The sequence below is a fragment of the Mixophyes fleayi genome, chromosome 1, assembly GCF_038048845.1.
Source record: "Mixophyes fleayi isolate aMixFle1 chromosome 1, aMixFle1.hap1, whole genome shotgun sequence".
Lineage (NCBI taxonomy): Eukaryota > Metazoa > Chordata > Amphibia > Anura > Limnodynastidae > Mixophyes > Mixophyes fleayi.
Genome location: NC_134402.1, coordinates 73,676,246 through 73,691,958, shown reverse-complemented (window position 1 = coordinate 73,691,958; position 15,713 = coordinate 73,676,246). Strand labels below are relative to the sequence as shown.

Genomic DNA, 15,713 nt, shown 5'->3' with positions numbered 1-15,713 from the left:
TACCTGCTTTCATCAGATGATTGGATAAACGACAGTATGCATTTTATCATGTCATTTATTTTGATAAAGCTCCATAGCTAAACTATTTATATTATTTGCTCTTTGTGTGATTTTGTCCATAATGGTCAAAACCTCACAATATTTTAAAGCCCTTCGAGAGCAAGATGATAAGAATGAATAATTGAAATATCATTATATGGATTTAAAAGCAGAAATGTCAAAACAGGAAATAACTATGGATTTAGGAAATAACATGGCTTAAGAATATGCGGGTGGGGATTATAGAGAGAAGATAAAATCTCTAGCATTTGGTTTGGATTTTGTGCTCCGAAAGAGGAAATGTCAAATTACTTTAGTTTTCACATGAACGACCCTAATAAAATATTGACAGCAATGACTGACATGATCTTGGATGCACACCTTAGTTTAGGGATTATACAGTGAAACAAATATGACAAATAGAATAAAACACAGCTTCATGCACAGCATAGTTGAAAACATTTAAATACATTACATCTGTACAGCTTTCCTACCTGCTCTCAAAATATGAAGAATTTTGCATCGGGTGAGTATTCAGCCAAAATCTGACAGAAGCACTGGGAAGTTGTTAATGACAGATATATATGTCTCAGGTTTATGTCTTATGGGTTTTAAAACCCCAGGGAGCATGCTAGTTTTTGGGAACGAGCTTGCCAAAGATTGTTTTCGGCTGCAGACAGAGCCGGTGTATGGGTCCCTAGGGTTATGAATGGGGAGAGTAGGGCGGGCTCCATTTCATTAGGCCCATTATTCCAGAGCTTCCAACTTACCAGACACTTTCCTGGTAATCAGGAGCAGCACCTGTGAGGTGCAGTTAAAACACTGTGAGGCAGTTCCCTCAGTCTCTCACTACCTGGAGAACAGGTCAGAGGTCTAATGAGACAATATTGCTACCAGTAAGTTCTGTTATTTTGTGTGTGTGGGACATTAGGTCCTTCCACTTTAGAGAGGGTATTTCTTATTGTATTAGTTACAGACGAACAGGCTGGGACTTTTGTTTAAAATTTGTTTATTTTTGAGCTGCTAAATTAAACTATTTGTGGCTACTTGTACCAAGACACTGGGAAGTGCTGTCATTTACCCCAGTAGGCGTCACCCTTAAACTGATCTTGCGAATATAGATAGCAACTAATTGAGAAGCTACGATGGCTGTTCCAATTGGCTTAATTAACATTTAGGTTGAGCAAGAGTCAGATTCAAAATTCTCCAGACTGTATATTATATTCATTAAGAGAGTAAGAGAGTTTGATATTTGAGGTTTAGTGTTATTTTCTTATGTGAACTGGGTAAAGGGTGGTAATATGGTACCCTAGGGGGGTCTGGAGGATAGTTGAGGAATTTTATAAGCTTGCCTGAAAAGGTGGGTTTTCAGAGAATGCTTGAAGGTTTGAAGACTAGAGGAAAGTCTTATTGTGCAAGAAAGAGCATTCCACTAACTGGGTGCAGCCTGAAAACAGTTCTGTAAGCGAGAATGGGAGCAGTTAATGAGTGTGGATGAGAGAACCAGATCTTGTGCAGAACGGAGATGTTGCGTTATTTTGAGACAAGTAAAGAGATGTATGTTGGTTCAGTTTTGTTGATGGCCTTGTATGTTAGCATTGTATGTTACAGTATTTTATATTGGATTTCGTAATAAACAGGCAAACAATGTAGAGATTGACAGAGCGGCTCAGCAGTGGAAAAATGATTTGCAAAGAAAATCAATTTAGCCGCTACATACAAAATAGATTTTACGGGTGAGAGTCTTATTCGGGTAAGGATGGTATTGCAATACTCACTATGGGAGATGATGACTGCATGAAATAAAGTACAAATACCAAAATAAACATCAATAAGTGCTACAAATTACCAACAAAGACAGTACAGCGCTCCAGGCTTTATAACATTCAGTTGCATGAAAAAAAAGTTTTTGCAGTGTCTTATGTAAGATATGTGCGTATTCTGGAAATGTTTTTTAGATCTATGTAACAGGATGTAAATATAGATTGGATGTGGGGAACAAAGGATAGTTCTGAGTGAAGAATTACAACAAGGCAGCGAGCTTGCAGGGTAGGATTTATTGTCATATTGTCAACAGACATAGAAATCATCATCATCATCATCATCATTTATTTATATAGCGCTACTAATTCCGCAGCGCTGTACAGAGAAAATCATTCACATCAGTCCCTGCCTCATTGGAGCTTACAGTCTAAATTCCCTAACACACACACACACACACACACACACACACACACACACACAGACAGACAGACAGACAGACAGACTAGGGTTAATTTTGATAGCAGCCAATTAACCTACTAGTATGTTTTTAGAGTGTGGGAGGAAATCGGAGTACAGATAAGGCCATGGTCGGGAATTGAACTCATGGCCCCAGTGCTGCGAGGCAGAAGTGCTAACCACTAAGCCACCGTACTGCCCCAAATGTCAAATATGTAACTTCTGTTGGCGGGTGGGAATATTATTAACTTTTTTGTTTTTAAAAGACTAAGTTTGAGTTGGTGAGAGGTCATGCAAGATGAGATGGCAGAGTAACATGGGCTAACATAGATGGTGAGAGATCTGGAGAGGATCGGTAAACTGGGTATCATCCAGATAGAGATACTGAAATCCAAAGGAGTTTATTAGTTTTTCAAGAGTAGTCGTATAGATAGAGAAGAGCAGAGGACCGAATACTGAGCCTTATAGTGCTCCAGCTTATAAAGGAAACGGAGAAGAGGTGGATCAGGAGAAATTAAGATGCAAATAGATAGATAGGATGAGAACCAGGATATGACAGTGTCCTGAAGACCTAGGGATTGCAGCGCTTGTATGAGAAAAGAGTGGTCAACAGTGTCAAATGCAGCAGAGAGATCCAGGAGAATTAGAAGAGTGTAATGGCCTGTAGATTAAGCAGTGACCTAATCATTGACAGGATTTGTCAGTGCAGTCTCTATGGAGTGTTGGGAAGAAAACTCTGACTCAAGAGGGTCCAATAGGTTGTGTGAGGAAAGAAAGTGTGTGAGGCGAGTGTAGGCAATTCTCTTCAGATACTTTGTGAGAGATTTTGTGTCAAAATTTAGTTTTTTCAGAACAGGAGAAATCAGTAATATTATTCTTATATATTATATATGCATATCTATGTAGTATAATACACAAATATAATATGTAGAACAACTTTAAAGACATAACAATATAAATATATGTATTTATTTCTCCAAAAGTACTGACGCCAATTAAAACTGTTATTTTGGTGGCTATTGTATGCATAGTTAATTGACAGCCTTCCTAGTGTTCAGATAAATGTATGTTAATGAGAACAGTCTATTCTCCATCACTCTACAGGTGGTGCCTTTGAAAAGAACCAAGACAGGTGGTGAACACTGTTGAAGAAAGCTTGATGTTCACTGTCAACATCTTGCTATATATTTTAGAGGGCTGTCATTGTGATACCTTTTATCTGTGGAAACAGTCAATTATTCTGTTCTTCAAAAACATTCTAAAAGAGAAATAAAAGACAACTATCTGCATATGTTACTATAATTAAAAAACTACTATGCGTAATTACTTGTGACTCAGATGTTGCTAAGCCTTTCCTTAGGATAAACATATTTATGAAGACAAGCGGTGGTAATCGTTAAAACGATTACCACAATTCCGACGGTGAGGACACCTACTAATAAAAAACAAATTTAGGAAACACCGATGTAAATATAAGCAGACTTACCTGTGCAGATCAGCGATGGGAGCAGCATGCTGACCGCAACTTATTCCAATTCGACAGCTCTTTGGCAGTACACTCTGATGTCATAGCGACTTCTATGAATGTTAATTTAAAGCGGCATTCATAGAAGTCCCGATGACATCAGAGTGTACTGCCGAAGAGCTGTCGAATCGGAATAAGTTGCGGTCAGCATGCTGCTCCAATGACTGATCTGCACAGGTAAGTCTGCTTATATTTACATCGGTTTTTACTAAATTCGTTTTTTATTTGTAGGTGTCCTCGCTGTCGGAATTGTGGCCATCGTTTACGCGTACCCAACCCAAGGGAAGATGTATACTGAAGCAACTGCAGTTTAAAATACATTTTGTGATCTCCATAGATACCAACATTCAATTAAATTATCCTATTGCAAGAAAATCACAACGGACTAAACCTGTCATCTGAACTACCAGTACATTGCTAGTGGGAACCGGCTGAAGAGGATAATTATATGCAGAAACTGTCAGAAAACATCAATTTTGACTATTATTTGTGATGTCTCAAAAATGTGTGTAATTTTTTTTTTTTTAAAAAAGGCTAATAACACAGATTCATTATAAACATATACTTTTGGAACCTATACATACATGATGGCGATCATTCCTTTTTGTCAAATGCAATGATCCGATGCTTTCTGAACTGTGAATCAGACTATGGGACCAAAGCTGAGTAATGCTTGGCGAGATCAAAGATGGTCTATTGTTGCCTATCTACTAAAATCAACAATTACAAACATTTCTCCTGCTATGATCCACTTAACGTTTCTTAAGGTAGTCCCCGTTACCTGTCACTTTCTATGCGTTCCAGGTGAAGCCTCTCCGGCTTCGCTGGCTCCCTCACCCGAGGAAGTGCTATATACATAGCATTTCCTCCATTCACAGGCAGCGCGAGGCTGCCGGTAAATAGAAAAAAAAAGTTTGCACTAGAGGACGGACTTCGCCCGGTTCCCAGAACAGCCCTGGCATGGTGCATTTCAGCGGTGCTTAAATATGCATCCCTGTGATTTGCAGCGTTGCATGTTGATTGGCATGGCATGATTTTAATACATAGACCCCTTAGTCTCCAAAGGACAACAAAGTGGTCTGTGCAAGTTTATTCTTTTTTATCCATTTGCAGCTTGCCAATAACCAGATGGTTACAACATACTTGCCAACTCTCCCGGAATGTCCGGGAGACTCCCGCATTTTGCGAGAGTCTCACGGACTCCCGGGAGAGTGTGGCAATCTCCCGGATCTGCCCACTTCACTAGGAAGTGGGCAGAATTAGATCCCAAAAAATTTGGACACGCCCCTGTGACGTCATTACGTCACAGGGGTGGGTCCACAATGATGCAATTTTGGAGCCCCACCCCCCATCACGCCCACCTTCCCCAGCAGGCTCCCGGAAAACTAATTTTAAAAGTTGGTAAGTATGGGTTACAATCTACAATAAACAGAAAGAGGGAAAACACAGGCATATCAGAGAATGATGGGCACATTCGAAACATCAAAGTGTAACTTCAACTGGTTAAAGCATGAAGGGGATTGTGCCAACATACAAATGAAGCTGCTGGGAAGGACACAGTGGTGTAACCATGGAGACAGGAGAGGTGGGGGGCACAGGGAGAACTAGCAGTGCATCATTAAATATGTTTCAAACAAGTTAACCCGTGCATGATACTCATGCATTCTAGTCAAATCAAGCTACTTAAGGTGTTAAAAAGGTTCTTGTCATGCATTTGGGCCATAGCCCAGGCCTCCTCAGGGGAAGAGCGTTACTTCCCGACGTAAGCACCCTTTTTTAACGTGGTTTTGTCCACATGTCACCACCTCATCATTCTTCTCCATCACCTCATCCTTCATTTTCAACGCCACATCTATCCAGATGTCTATCCAGACACATGGATCTCTCTCAGCGGTCCTGAGTATCACACTCCTCTCACTCTGTCACCCCCGGCAACCACCAACCACTCCCCACTGTCACCCCCGGCAACCACCAACCACTCCCAACTGTCACTTCTCCTTCAAGAAATATATATATATATTTTTTAAATCTTTATAAACACTTTTAACAATTAACAAATTAAATTAACAAATTAAAAACATCTTAGTATACCAAATTTCAGCCCTTTCTGAATTTTTTTCCCCACACACACTAAGAATTTAGTAGGTCAGTGTATAACTCCGCCCAGCAGGTGGCGCTTCAGCTTGGTTTTATTTTTTCCACACACAGACAAACTAACACACGCCACTAGGCATTTATATTATAGATGATAATATATAGTGTTAAAAATAATCTAAAATTAATTTCACACGGTCAATATCCCTAAAACTCCTGAGTGCTTAGGCAACCCCTGGCTATACACTTCAAATTTCCATACAAGCACTTCCAAATTTCCACTTCGACTACTATAGAGAGAATATATTCGGAAATTGCTTTAAATGTATCATATAGGAGGACAGTGTTGAATATATTTTTGCTCTCTAGACATCCCTTTCATACTGGTGATTATAAGCTTTATTCAGCTACTGCTTTCACATCATCCTACCAAATACTGTATGACTTATTTAGTAGAATAAAATAGCCCAACATTTAACACAGACATTTCTGACTAGTTGATATGACTGGATAAATATCGCACATGACATATACAACATATTGAAGGTGCCTCTATTGATCTACCCAAATAACCATGAACCATCACAAGGCGCGGGGGTGTTTGAAATTTACAGAGAACTCTGTACACAAAATGGCATCTCACAGCATATTAATCTATATATGAGTATTCCAATTAAATGTATATATATATATATATAACATGAGATATTACTTACCCAGCACTACAGCTCAGGAGGACTCTGTGAATGAAATATGCCAGCCAGTAGGGTAAAATGTCACTCTCCACCAAGGGACGTGTCACCTTGCACTAGATGATATTAGCAAAGTGCAGGAACAAAGTACAGACTGACATAAGGCTCTTGTAGTATTATTGCTGCATGTCAGCAATATGCCCATTATAAAAATGAGAGAAAGATTTTAATTCATCATTGAGAATGTGCTACCAAGAGATACTTAGCCATTAGTCTTGGTTATAATATGGAGTTTATCAGCAAAAAGTCTTTCACCGTCTTGGATAGCAAAATTATTTGGCAATTTCTAATTTTATTTTTGTTCAGGTACTGAATTATCAATAAGTTATATTATCAAAGAGTGTTCCTCTCTCGATAGGATATATGTTATTGTTTCATTTAAATGAGATGTCCATTTTTTTTTTTTATTCAGTCCATGATTGACACTGAATTTTTCTGGCTTTATTATGGGTAATTACAAGATTTAAAACAACCAGCTATGTGTACAGCTAAGGGTTAACAGAGAGCTGAGACAATGTAAAACGCTAACAGTAGTTCTAGCTGTCCGTCAAGTTCTATTCTATTGAACAGAGAAGGGGATGTGAGATATCTCGCTATGATCTTCTCAAATTGAATTAATAGATGTCAGTTAAAATCTCCAGCTCCCAAATAGATAGGTTGGAAACTGCATTGCTATGTTCCTTTTCTGTATCAGAATTCAGCAGAAATGGTAATAAAAATAATTTGCAAACTACTGTATTACCAAAACTGTGTTGACCCGACTGGAGAAAACAAACCACAATTTTGTTGAGTGGCCCAGTGTTTAACTATCATCATTTTAATTTTAGATTCAAAGTAATGCTATATATAATATATATATATATATATATATATATATATATATATATATATATATATATATATATATATATATATACATATACACACACATACACACACACACACATATACAGTCATGGACAACAGTTTTGAGAATGAAACAAATATTTTTCACAAAGACTGCTTCCTCCGTTTTTATGATGGCAATTTGCATATACTCCAGAATGTCATGAAGAGTGATCCGATAAATTGGAATTAATTTCAAAGTCCCTCTTTGCCATAACAATGAACTTTATCCCAAAAACAACATTTCCACTGCATTTCAGCCCTGCCACAAAAGGACCACCTGACATCAGGTCAGTGATTCTCTCGTTAACACAGGCGAGAGTGCTGACGAGGACAAGGCTGGAGATCACTCTGTCATGCTGATTGAGTTAGAATAACAGACTGGAAGCTTTAAAAGGAGGGTGGTACTTGAAATCATTGTTCGCCCTCTGTTTACCATGGTTACCTGCAAGGAAACATGCGCAGCCATCATTGCTTTGCACAAAAAGGGCTTCACAGGCAAGGATATTGCTGCTAGTAAGATTGCACCTAAATCAACCATTTATGAGATCATCAAGAACTTCAAGGAGAGAGGTTCAATAGTTGTGAAGAAGGAATCAAAACATCCTCCAAGAGCAACTTCTACCAATCATCCAAGAACAGTTTGGTGATGAGCAATGCCTTTTTCAGCATGATGGATCACCTTGCCATAAGGCAAAAATGATAACTAAGTGGCTCGGGGAACAAAACATTGAAATTTTTGGTCCATGGCCAGGTAACTCTCCAGACCTTAATCCCATTGAGAACTTGTGGTCAATCCCCAAGAGGCGGGTGGACAAACAAAAACTCACAAATTCTGTCAAACTCCAAGCATTGGTGAGGCAAGAATACGCGGCCATCAGTCAGTATGTAGCCCAGAAGTTGATTGACAGCATGCCAGGGTGAATTGCAGAGGTCTTCAAAAAGCACAGGAAGTGGAGTTTGAGCTATCAGCATAGAGTTGTTTATATTAAGTGCACACGGCACTTTGCAATAAAGGAATAAAAAGGCAATGGATAACTTTGTGACATGGTCTCAATAAAATTAACATCTTTAAATTTATAGACAGCATTTTGTATTGACTATGGATCCATTTACTCCATAATAGTTATACCCAGAAATCAGGACTAACAACCTAACAAATTTATTTTGACCTCTAACAAATTTACCAATCATTTTCAGAATTTCTTCCAAAAACCTCCTTAGCAACACTGCATTCATGCTGCATTAGAGATTTTATCAAAGAGTGGATGGACTTAGGGAATGTTGAGGTCACCTGATCGTTACCACCGCCTCGACATAAGAAACAATTAGGAAGCACATGACACCCTGAGCAATATCCAGATTAACGGAAGAGAGATCATAGAGGGGAACAATTTCCAAGTGGCTGACAGAAATAACCAAACTCATGTCTATAAGTTAGGAAAAAAAATATCTTGGCTCTTTGCACGGGACAATATCTCATTTGGCCTAATGCAATATCACGCACGTCATACACATATTTTTTCCTGGCACTTTGTCTTTTGTTCAAACATATGTGTCATTTGTATTTTAGTATTGGGGATCATTTACAATGTCCAGCACATGAGCATATATGTGCATATGCCGAGATTGTTCGTGTGTCATGCATTACAATCGCTCCTACTTGTGCGCATCCATGACCTGCTGGCAACAATAGTCTGTATGTTGAATACATTACAGGGCTCTAAATTGGCTTTATGCTTGCTCCAAAACCAGAGCTACGGAAACTCGCAAAATCAATATCGCGGATGTGCTTGTCCCATATTTAAAGGACTAGGGGGTAAATGTATCACACTGAGAGTTTTCCGGGTTTGAAAAGTGGAGATGTTGCCTATAGCAACCAATCAAATTCTAGCTATCATTTTGTAGAATGTACTAAATAAATAACTAGAATCCGATTGGTTTTTCAAACCCGCCGGAAAACTCTCAGCTTGATACATTTACCCCTAGGAGTTTCTTGGCAAACTTGGAAGTTTTCCGTTGATATGTGAAGGATTACAGTGCTAGCACATAGCTCAAGTATTGTAACAAGCATTATCACCTGGCGTAATAGCATTTCCCTATGGGATAGATATTTCTGGATCATGCAGTCTCATTGTGAGTTGCTAGTTGTGTGCTTGCCAAACTCAATTAATTATACATTAAAATCAAAACAATATTTAACAACATCCTTTCCTCCACCTCAGAATCCTCTTACTTTAATATTTGTCTCTAGAAATGGTCAGGCACATAAGTGTACAAACAAGCAGAGGTGGGTACATTGGTGTCTATGAGGTAGTGGTGGATACATCTTAAGACATAACAACAATGTCAAAGGGACTTGAGACATAAGGAAGAGAGACTCCTGCCTGTGAGATCTTACATTCTAGAGGAAGGGGGTAATGAATGAAAATAGGTACAAACTCGTCAAGAGTGAATGTGATGAACAGATGAGGCAGAGGGAATGGACGTGAGGGTTTAGGGGTCGTTTAGGCAAGCATGGTGTGATGAGTTTTGGGAAATCATTTAAGTATTGAAGATTGGGGGAGCGTCTGGTAGGACGAGACAAGGAGTTCCAAAGGTGGGGAGCAACACAGGAGAAGTCTTGGAGACAGGAGTGAGAGGAGGTAATTAGAGATGAAGAACGGAAGATCAGAGGCGGAGCAGAGTGGATATGCTAGGGAGGTGTTGGCTAACCTGTGGCACTCCAGGTGTTGTGAAACTACAAGTCCCAGCATGCTTTGCCAATATATAGCTGCTTATTGCTGGAAGGGAATGCTGGGACTTCACAACACCTGGAGTGTCACAGCTTAGCCAACACTGTGCTAGGGTGTGATGAGGTCAGAGAGATTTTGGAGGGGAATCTTTGGTGAGGGTGAGCATTTTTAACTTAATTATTTAGGCAATGGGTGGATTTACAGAAAATAACAGCAGATGAGAAGTGGTGCTAGAGATAAATCTAGATGCAGAATTTAAAAAGGGAAAGGTAGGTTTTCCCTTGTTCAATAGTGCTTCTGCCCTCTTATAATGTTGGCTTGAGTTCCATATCTTCTACCCACATTAATGAAATACCATGGAAATCCTTTGTTTGCTTCTGTGATAGTTCCCCAGTAATCCACGCAGTCTTCTTTAACATCCACATTTTATTCTGTTTGTCAACACCGGTTCACTTATATACTATATACTGTTGCAAATCTCATAATGACAATACAGGCTACATAGAAATAAAACACTTGCACATAAAAAAAATATACATAAAAAGTTCACTTCATGTAGTTCAAGTATAATAAACCAATGGCCTAAAACAATCGTTAAAACACAGCTCAAGGCAGCTGACCGACAAACCATTCTGGTGGTTGTAGTTCATTTACCCATTGAGTATGATGGCTAGGATGTGATTTGGTTCCCAATTCAATAAATCACTTTGAGCAATAAGTGGATAACCTGAACAACTTCACAGCAGTCAACAGGCTGGTGTTAAATTGAATATAAACATTACAAATTTATATTTGATTTGATCTCAAGGCCATCTGTGAAAAACCCTGCATCAATAAGCCTTAACATAATCAGGAAACACTCCGTTCTGGCAGTTTACAGTCTCTAAATCAGAAAAATGAAGTTTGCTGAAGCAGCAGTAATAAAGTACAGATTCTATTCATGAATTTACTAATTACAGCCTAATGCAAATTATGTCAGTAAAACATTATAGATATAACAGTGTTCTAGTTCCCGAACTAGCTCCACTAAATGCAAGTATACTGCTTCTACCAATGTTATCAGTAACAACAGCAGATTCCTGTAGAAGGTCTGGTTTTCCTGTAGAGAGGAACAATCTCACTGCGGTATTTCACACAAATTGAGACGTGATGTGGTTAGCTCACAGTGCTTGGACCATGGGTTCTATTCCAACCATGAGACTATCTGTGTGGGCTTTGTGCGATATCTTCATGATTGTGTTAGTTATCCAGGCTCTGGTTTCCTCCCACAGTCCAAAAAAAACACAACATACTGCTGAGTTAATTGGCTTCTTTGTATATGTGTGTGTATTCGTGTGATAGGGAATATACAGTAGATTGTAAGCTCCACTGGGCCAGGAGCTGATGTGACTGTTTAGATGGTCTCTGTAAAGCACATCATAATATGGTGGTGCTATATATGCTATAAATTAATAAATAAATACGTTCCAGCAATACAATCTTCAAGTTCCACTTTTGCTTCGCGGAATTCCATTCTGCCCAGTTTACAGGCTTATAGAACTGGAAAGATGAGGGTCCATTTATTCTGCTGTGTGCTGTGGTTGGGGTTGTATCGTGAACACACAAGGCCATATTTCTCTGGTGAATCATACAAAATTTTGCGGCCAAAAGTAGATTTATGAAACCTTCGAAAAAAGGAAAAGTGGAGGATGTTGCCTATAGCAACCAATCAGATTCTCCCTTTCATTTTCTATTTTGTGCTAGATACATGACAGCTAGAATCTGATTGTTCTGGGCAATATCTCCACTTTTCCTTTATAGAAGGTTTCATAATCTAATCTATGGAATAAAGTGAATATATTACTCAACATTTTTTGAAACTTTTTCTCATCTCTGCTTTTCTCCAAGTTCACCAATGTAATGCTTGCTATCATTTAAGCCAAAGAGCTTGCCTTGACAGGATAAATGTATATTAAATCTATAACAACAATAATACTGGAGAACATGCCATAATTAAAACAAACATTATAGGAGATTGACAATTGTAATAAAATATATTTGTACACATTTCTTAAGCCCTATATATAATTTTATTAAATAAAAAAAATCACTCATTGGGATAAACTATTTCTTGCAATGTAACTATAATTTTGGAAAAGTACACTACAATGCAGCGCCCCTGGTAACCTGGGGAAGTCATGTAGCCATCGCAGCACAGAGCCACATAAGGTCTGCAAAGATATTTTTCTTTACTGTCCAGAGGACGCAAGACGGAATGCGGGGACAGACATACTACAGTATTATTTCTGTCCTGTCATCCCAGTTCCCCTATTATTGGCCTGTTTAGCACTGCTGCTTAAGGGTGAGGACTACAACAGTGGGGTCAGAACGTCTGGCAGTGAAGCAGAATGAATACGCTGCACTTGATCACTGTATGTCTGACTATCACTGTACTATAGAGGTGATCATGAGCGAGACGTGATCAAAGTGTTGTCTCGTTAGATTCAGTTGCCTGGAAGCCACCTCGTCCTCACATCACAGGACAGGTAAGCAGAGAGATTAATGATAATGCAGGCAGTCGACCAGCTACAGGTAAGGTCATACATGCCCACATTCCTGGAGTGTCCTAGAGACTTCCGAATTTCGGGTAGGTCTCCCGGACTGCTCGCAGAGCAAGTCATTCTCCCACATCTTGCCCACTTTTGAGTCTCCAAGATGCGATTTGCTGAGAATTGTGTCATTTTGATGCGCCCCGTCCACTACTGTAAAAAATTGTTAAGTATGGGTAAGGTGTTGGAGAATGAACTGTGCCACAGAGGGAAGAACAGGGATTAGTGTGTTATTGGTTAGGGGGGGGGGGGTGTTACATGTAAAGGGGGACGATAAGAAATGTGTTACAGAAGGAAGGACAGGAATTAGTGTGTTACAGGTAAGGGGGGATGTGTTACGTGTGAAGGGGGACAGTCAGAACTATGTCACAGAGGGAAGGACAGGGATAAGTGTGTTATAGGTAAGGGGGGATGTTACGTGTTTAGGGGGACGGTAAGAAGTGTGTCACAGAAGGAAGGACAGGGATAAGTGTGTTAGAGGTAAGGGAGGGGGTGTTACATGATAGGGTTGGGGATACGAAATGTGTTACACAGGTGACATACACCCTCCATGATGGGGCCATGTCACTATGTGGCATGACCACACACCCATAAAGGGGTTCACCGCACACACAGCTCAATCTCCACAGGGACACATTGTTAAGGAGTATGACATAACTGTGATTGCTCTTTCTCTGTAGATAATTCTGTGCATTTTAAATTTTTAAGCAAGTTAACATTTTATTGCAACTGCAAATGCAACGCTGCATAACGGCTACCAAGCGGTGATAACAGATGAGCCAGATAAGTGCTTCTTTTTAATAAAATTATATTTGGGACATATCTAATGTAGACAAATCAATCTCCAATGATGGTAAATCTGTCCCCGTAAAACAGCATTTCCAGCTTTTCCATATTCAATAGCAGATAAAAAATGATAAGATGTCATGTTACTTGTTCAATACAATAACACTTCTTTCCTTGTTCATTAGAATTTCCATCTGCCTTTCTGTTCTGGCAGCCTGAGGCTATTGCCAGTGACATTATATGTAAAGCAGAGGAAGGAGAGAGAATCAGCAGGCATTCTAGTGGTTTAAACGACAGCTGTGTAAGAGTACATTTTGTTAACTTCTGATAAATCCATATTTAATGTCCTAAAGTCACCGATCTACGGATGCATATTAGTATTCAAGCTTCAGCTGAAACAAACAGGACTACTAATATAAATATATATATATATATATATATATATATATATATATATATATATATATGAAAAACATCATTAGTACAGCACATTATACCTGCTCCTCTACTGAAGTTAGCTGACATTCATTAAATGATATACATCCACACACTCATTATATGCAGAGTAATGAAATCAGGCTATTAGAACTGTCGGGAGAGTTTTCCCTGCTAGGGATGAAATAATCACTTACAGTCAGAGGTTTCTATACATGAAGCTGCCACCACAGCAAAATTACTGTAATTACAGGAAAACAGCTCAGCCACTGATCTGTGTATGGTCATAATATTTCCAATTATATCACTAAATATTAAACCATGAACACATCTCTCAGCTCATCCAACCTACTTTTAACTCATATTACATAAACATGTAAATATATTGCAATATTTGATTCAGGTAGGAATTCAAAATAAATTATGACAGTATAAATGAATAGCCTGATGATGAAACCTCATAGGATATTTGTGAGTCAAGTCATCCATGTCCACACAAAAACTTTCTACAATGAGTGGGTACCTACCTGCGTTTCTCAGTTTTCTGTTCCTGAACACAGATAAGATCACCAGGAGGTTCCCCAAAATATCAATCACGATGGTGAAGATGAGGATAGCAGCGAGAGCAGTGGCTACCCAGGGAGGACGATCCAGTGTCAGCTCCTTGGGGATGTGTAAAGAGCCATTCAGTGCGCTTACATTTAATAGCATTTTCCTCTTATTATATTTGTTGTTATTTTTTTCTATTCTAGGTTCCTTCTACTATTCTAGACAGTTCTTTTTGGTAATCAGATAACTTTAGCTCATCTCAGGTCTCCTGTTGCCCGATTAAAAAAGGATGTGAAAAAGTGCACACACGATGTTGATGAAGAATCCATCCTTTGCTCGCCTGCCAAGTTTTTAGTTTGCATGTGCATGTGTCAAAGAAGATACTTTTATAGCATCCCAGCGCCTCTCCTTCCTCGCAGTTGAATAAGCTGTAGGCTGCAGGTGACATCTAGCGTTGTGCCAAATCAGCACACCAGTAGTAAATGCAAAATAGCCTGAGCGCCACCTCGTGGAATAAGTGAACACTGCACTCTGTTAACACCACTATTTTTTCTCGTTGCATATTGATCTATATTTCTTTTGTCGCCATTAATGATATATCTCTTTACATGTAGCAATCGCAGAACCTCACTGAAATAATGTTAATAGTTTTCTTACACATACATATTTAATACATCAGGATGTTTTTTCACAACAAAAATGTAGTTCTAAAAGCTCTACTTTCACCCACTGCACAAAATGATTGTGAGCCTCCTCCTAGCCCTAAGTGTGAGTGGCAGGTCTATCACAAGCTACAATCAAGAAACTGATCATGTTAAATTGGTAAGTGGCATCAATTAGCTGGTTCTGCATTACCAAACTGGCAAAGTCCAGAGAAAAACAACAATGCTCCAGCTAGGGAAAGGAGCACTTTAATAAAGTTGTACAGTAGGTGGTAGTTGAACATTAAATAATTTCATACATAAATTAAAATAGTAACAATTACTGCACTTTCCAGTAGTTATATGGCTCTCTCTAAAATGCAAATATTCATAATGTGATGTTTATCTTTTCACAGTAGTTTGTACTAATATTACCTCTAAGCTGTGCTCACTGAAAATGAAAG

At 38.9% G+C, this 15,713-nt stretch overlaps 1 protein-coding gene across 1 annotated transcript in view; it reads right to left on the bottom strand.

Annotated features, from left to right (window-relative positions):
* Positions 1-15,031, bottom strand: part of MTNR1A (melatonin receptor 1A) — a 191,381-nt gene extending 176,350 nt beyond the window's left edge. The window contains exon 1 of the mRNA XM_075196690.1: positions 14,587-15,031. Coding sequence (XP_075052791.1) covers positions 14,587-14,770 — 184 coding nt within the window. The 5' untranslated portion in view covers positions 14,771-15,031. The remainder of the gene's footprint in view (positions 1-14,586) is intronic.
* Positions 15,032-15,713: the final 682 nt, after the last annotated feature.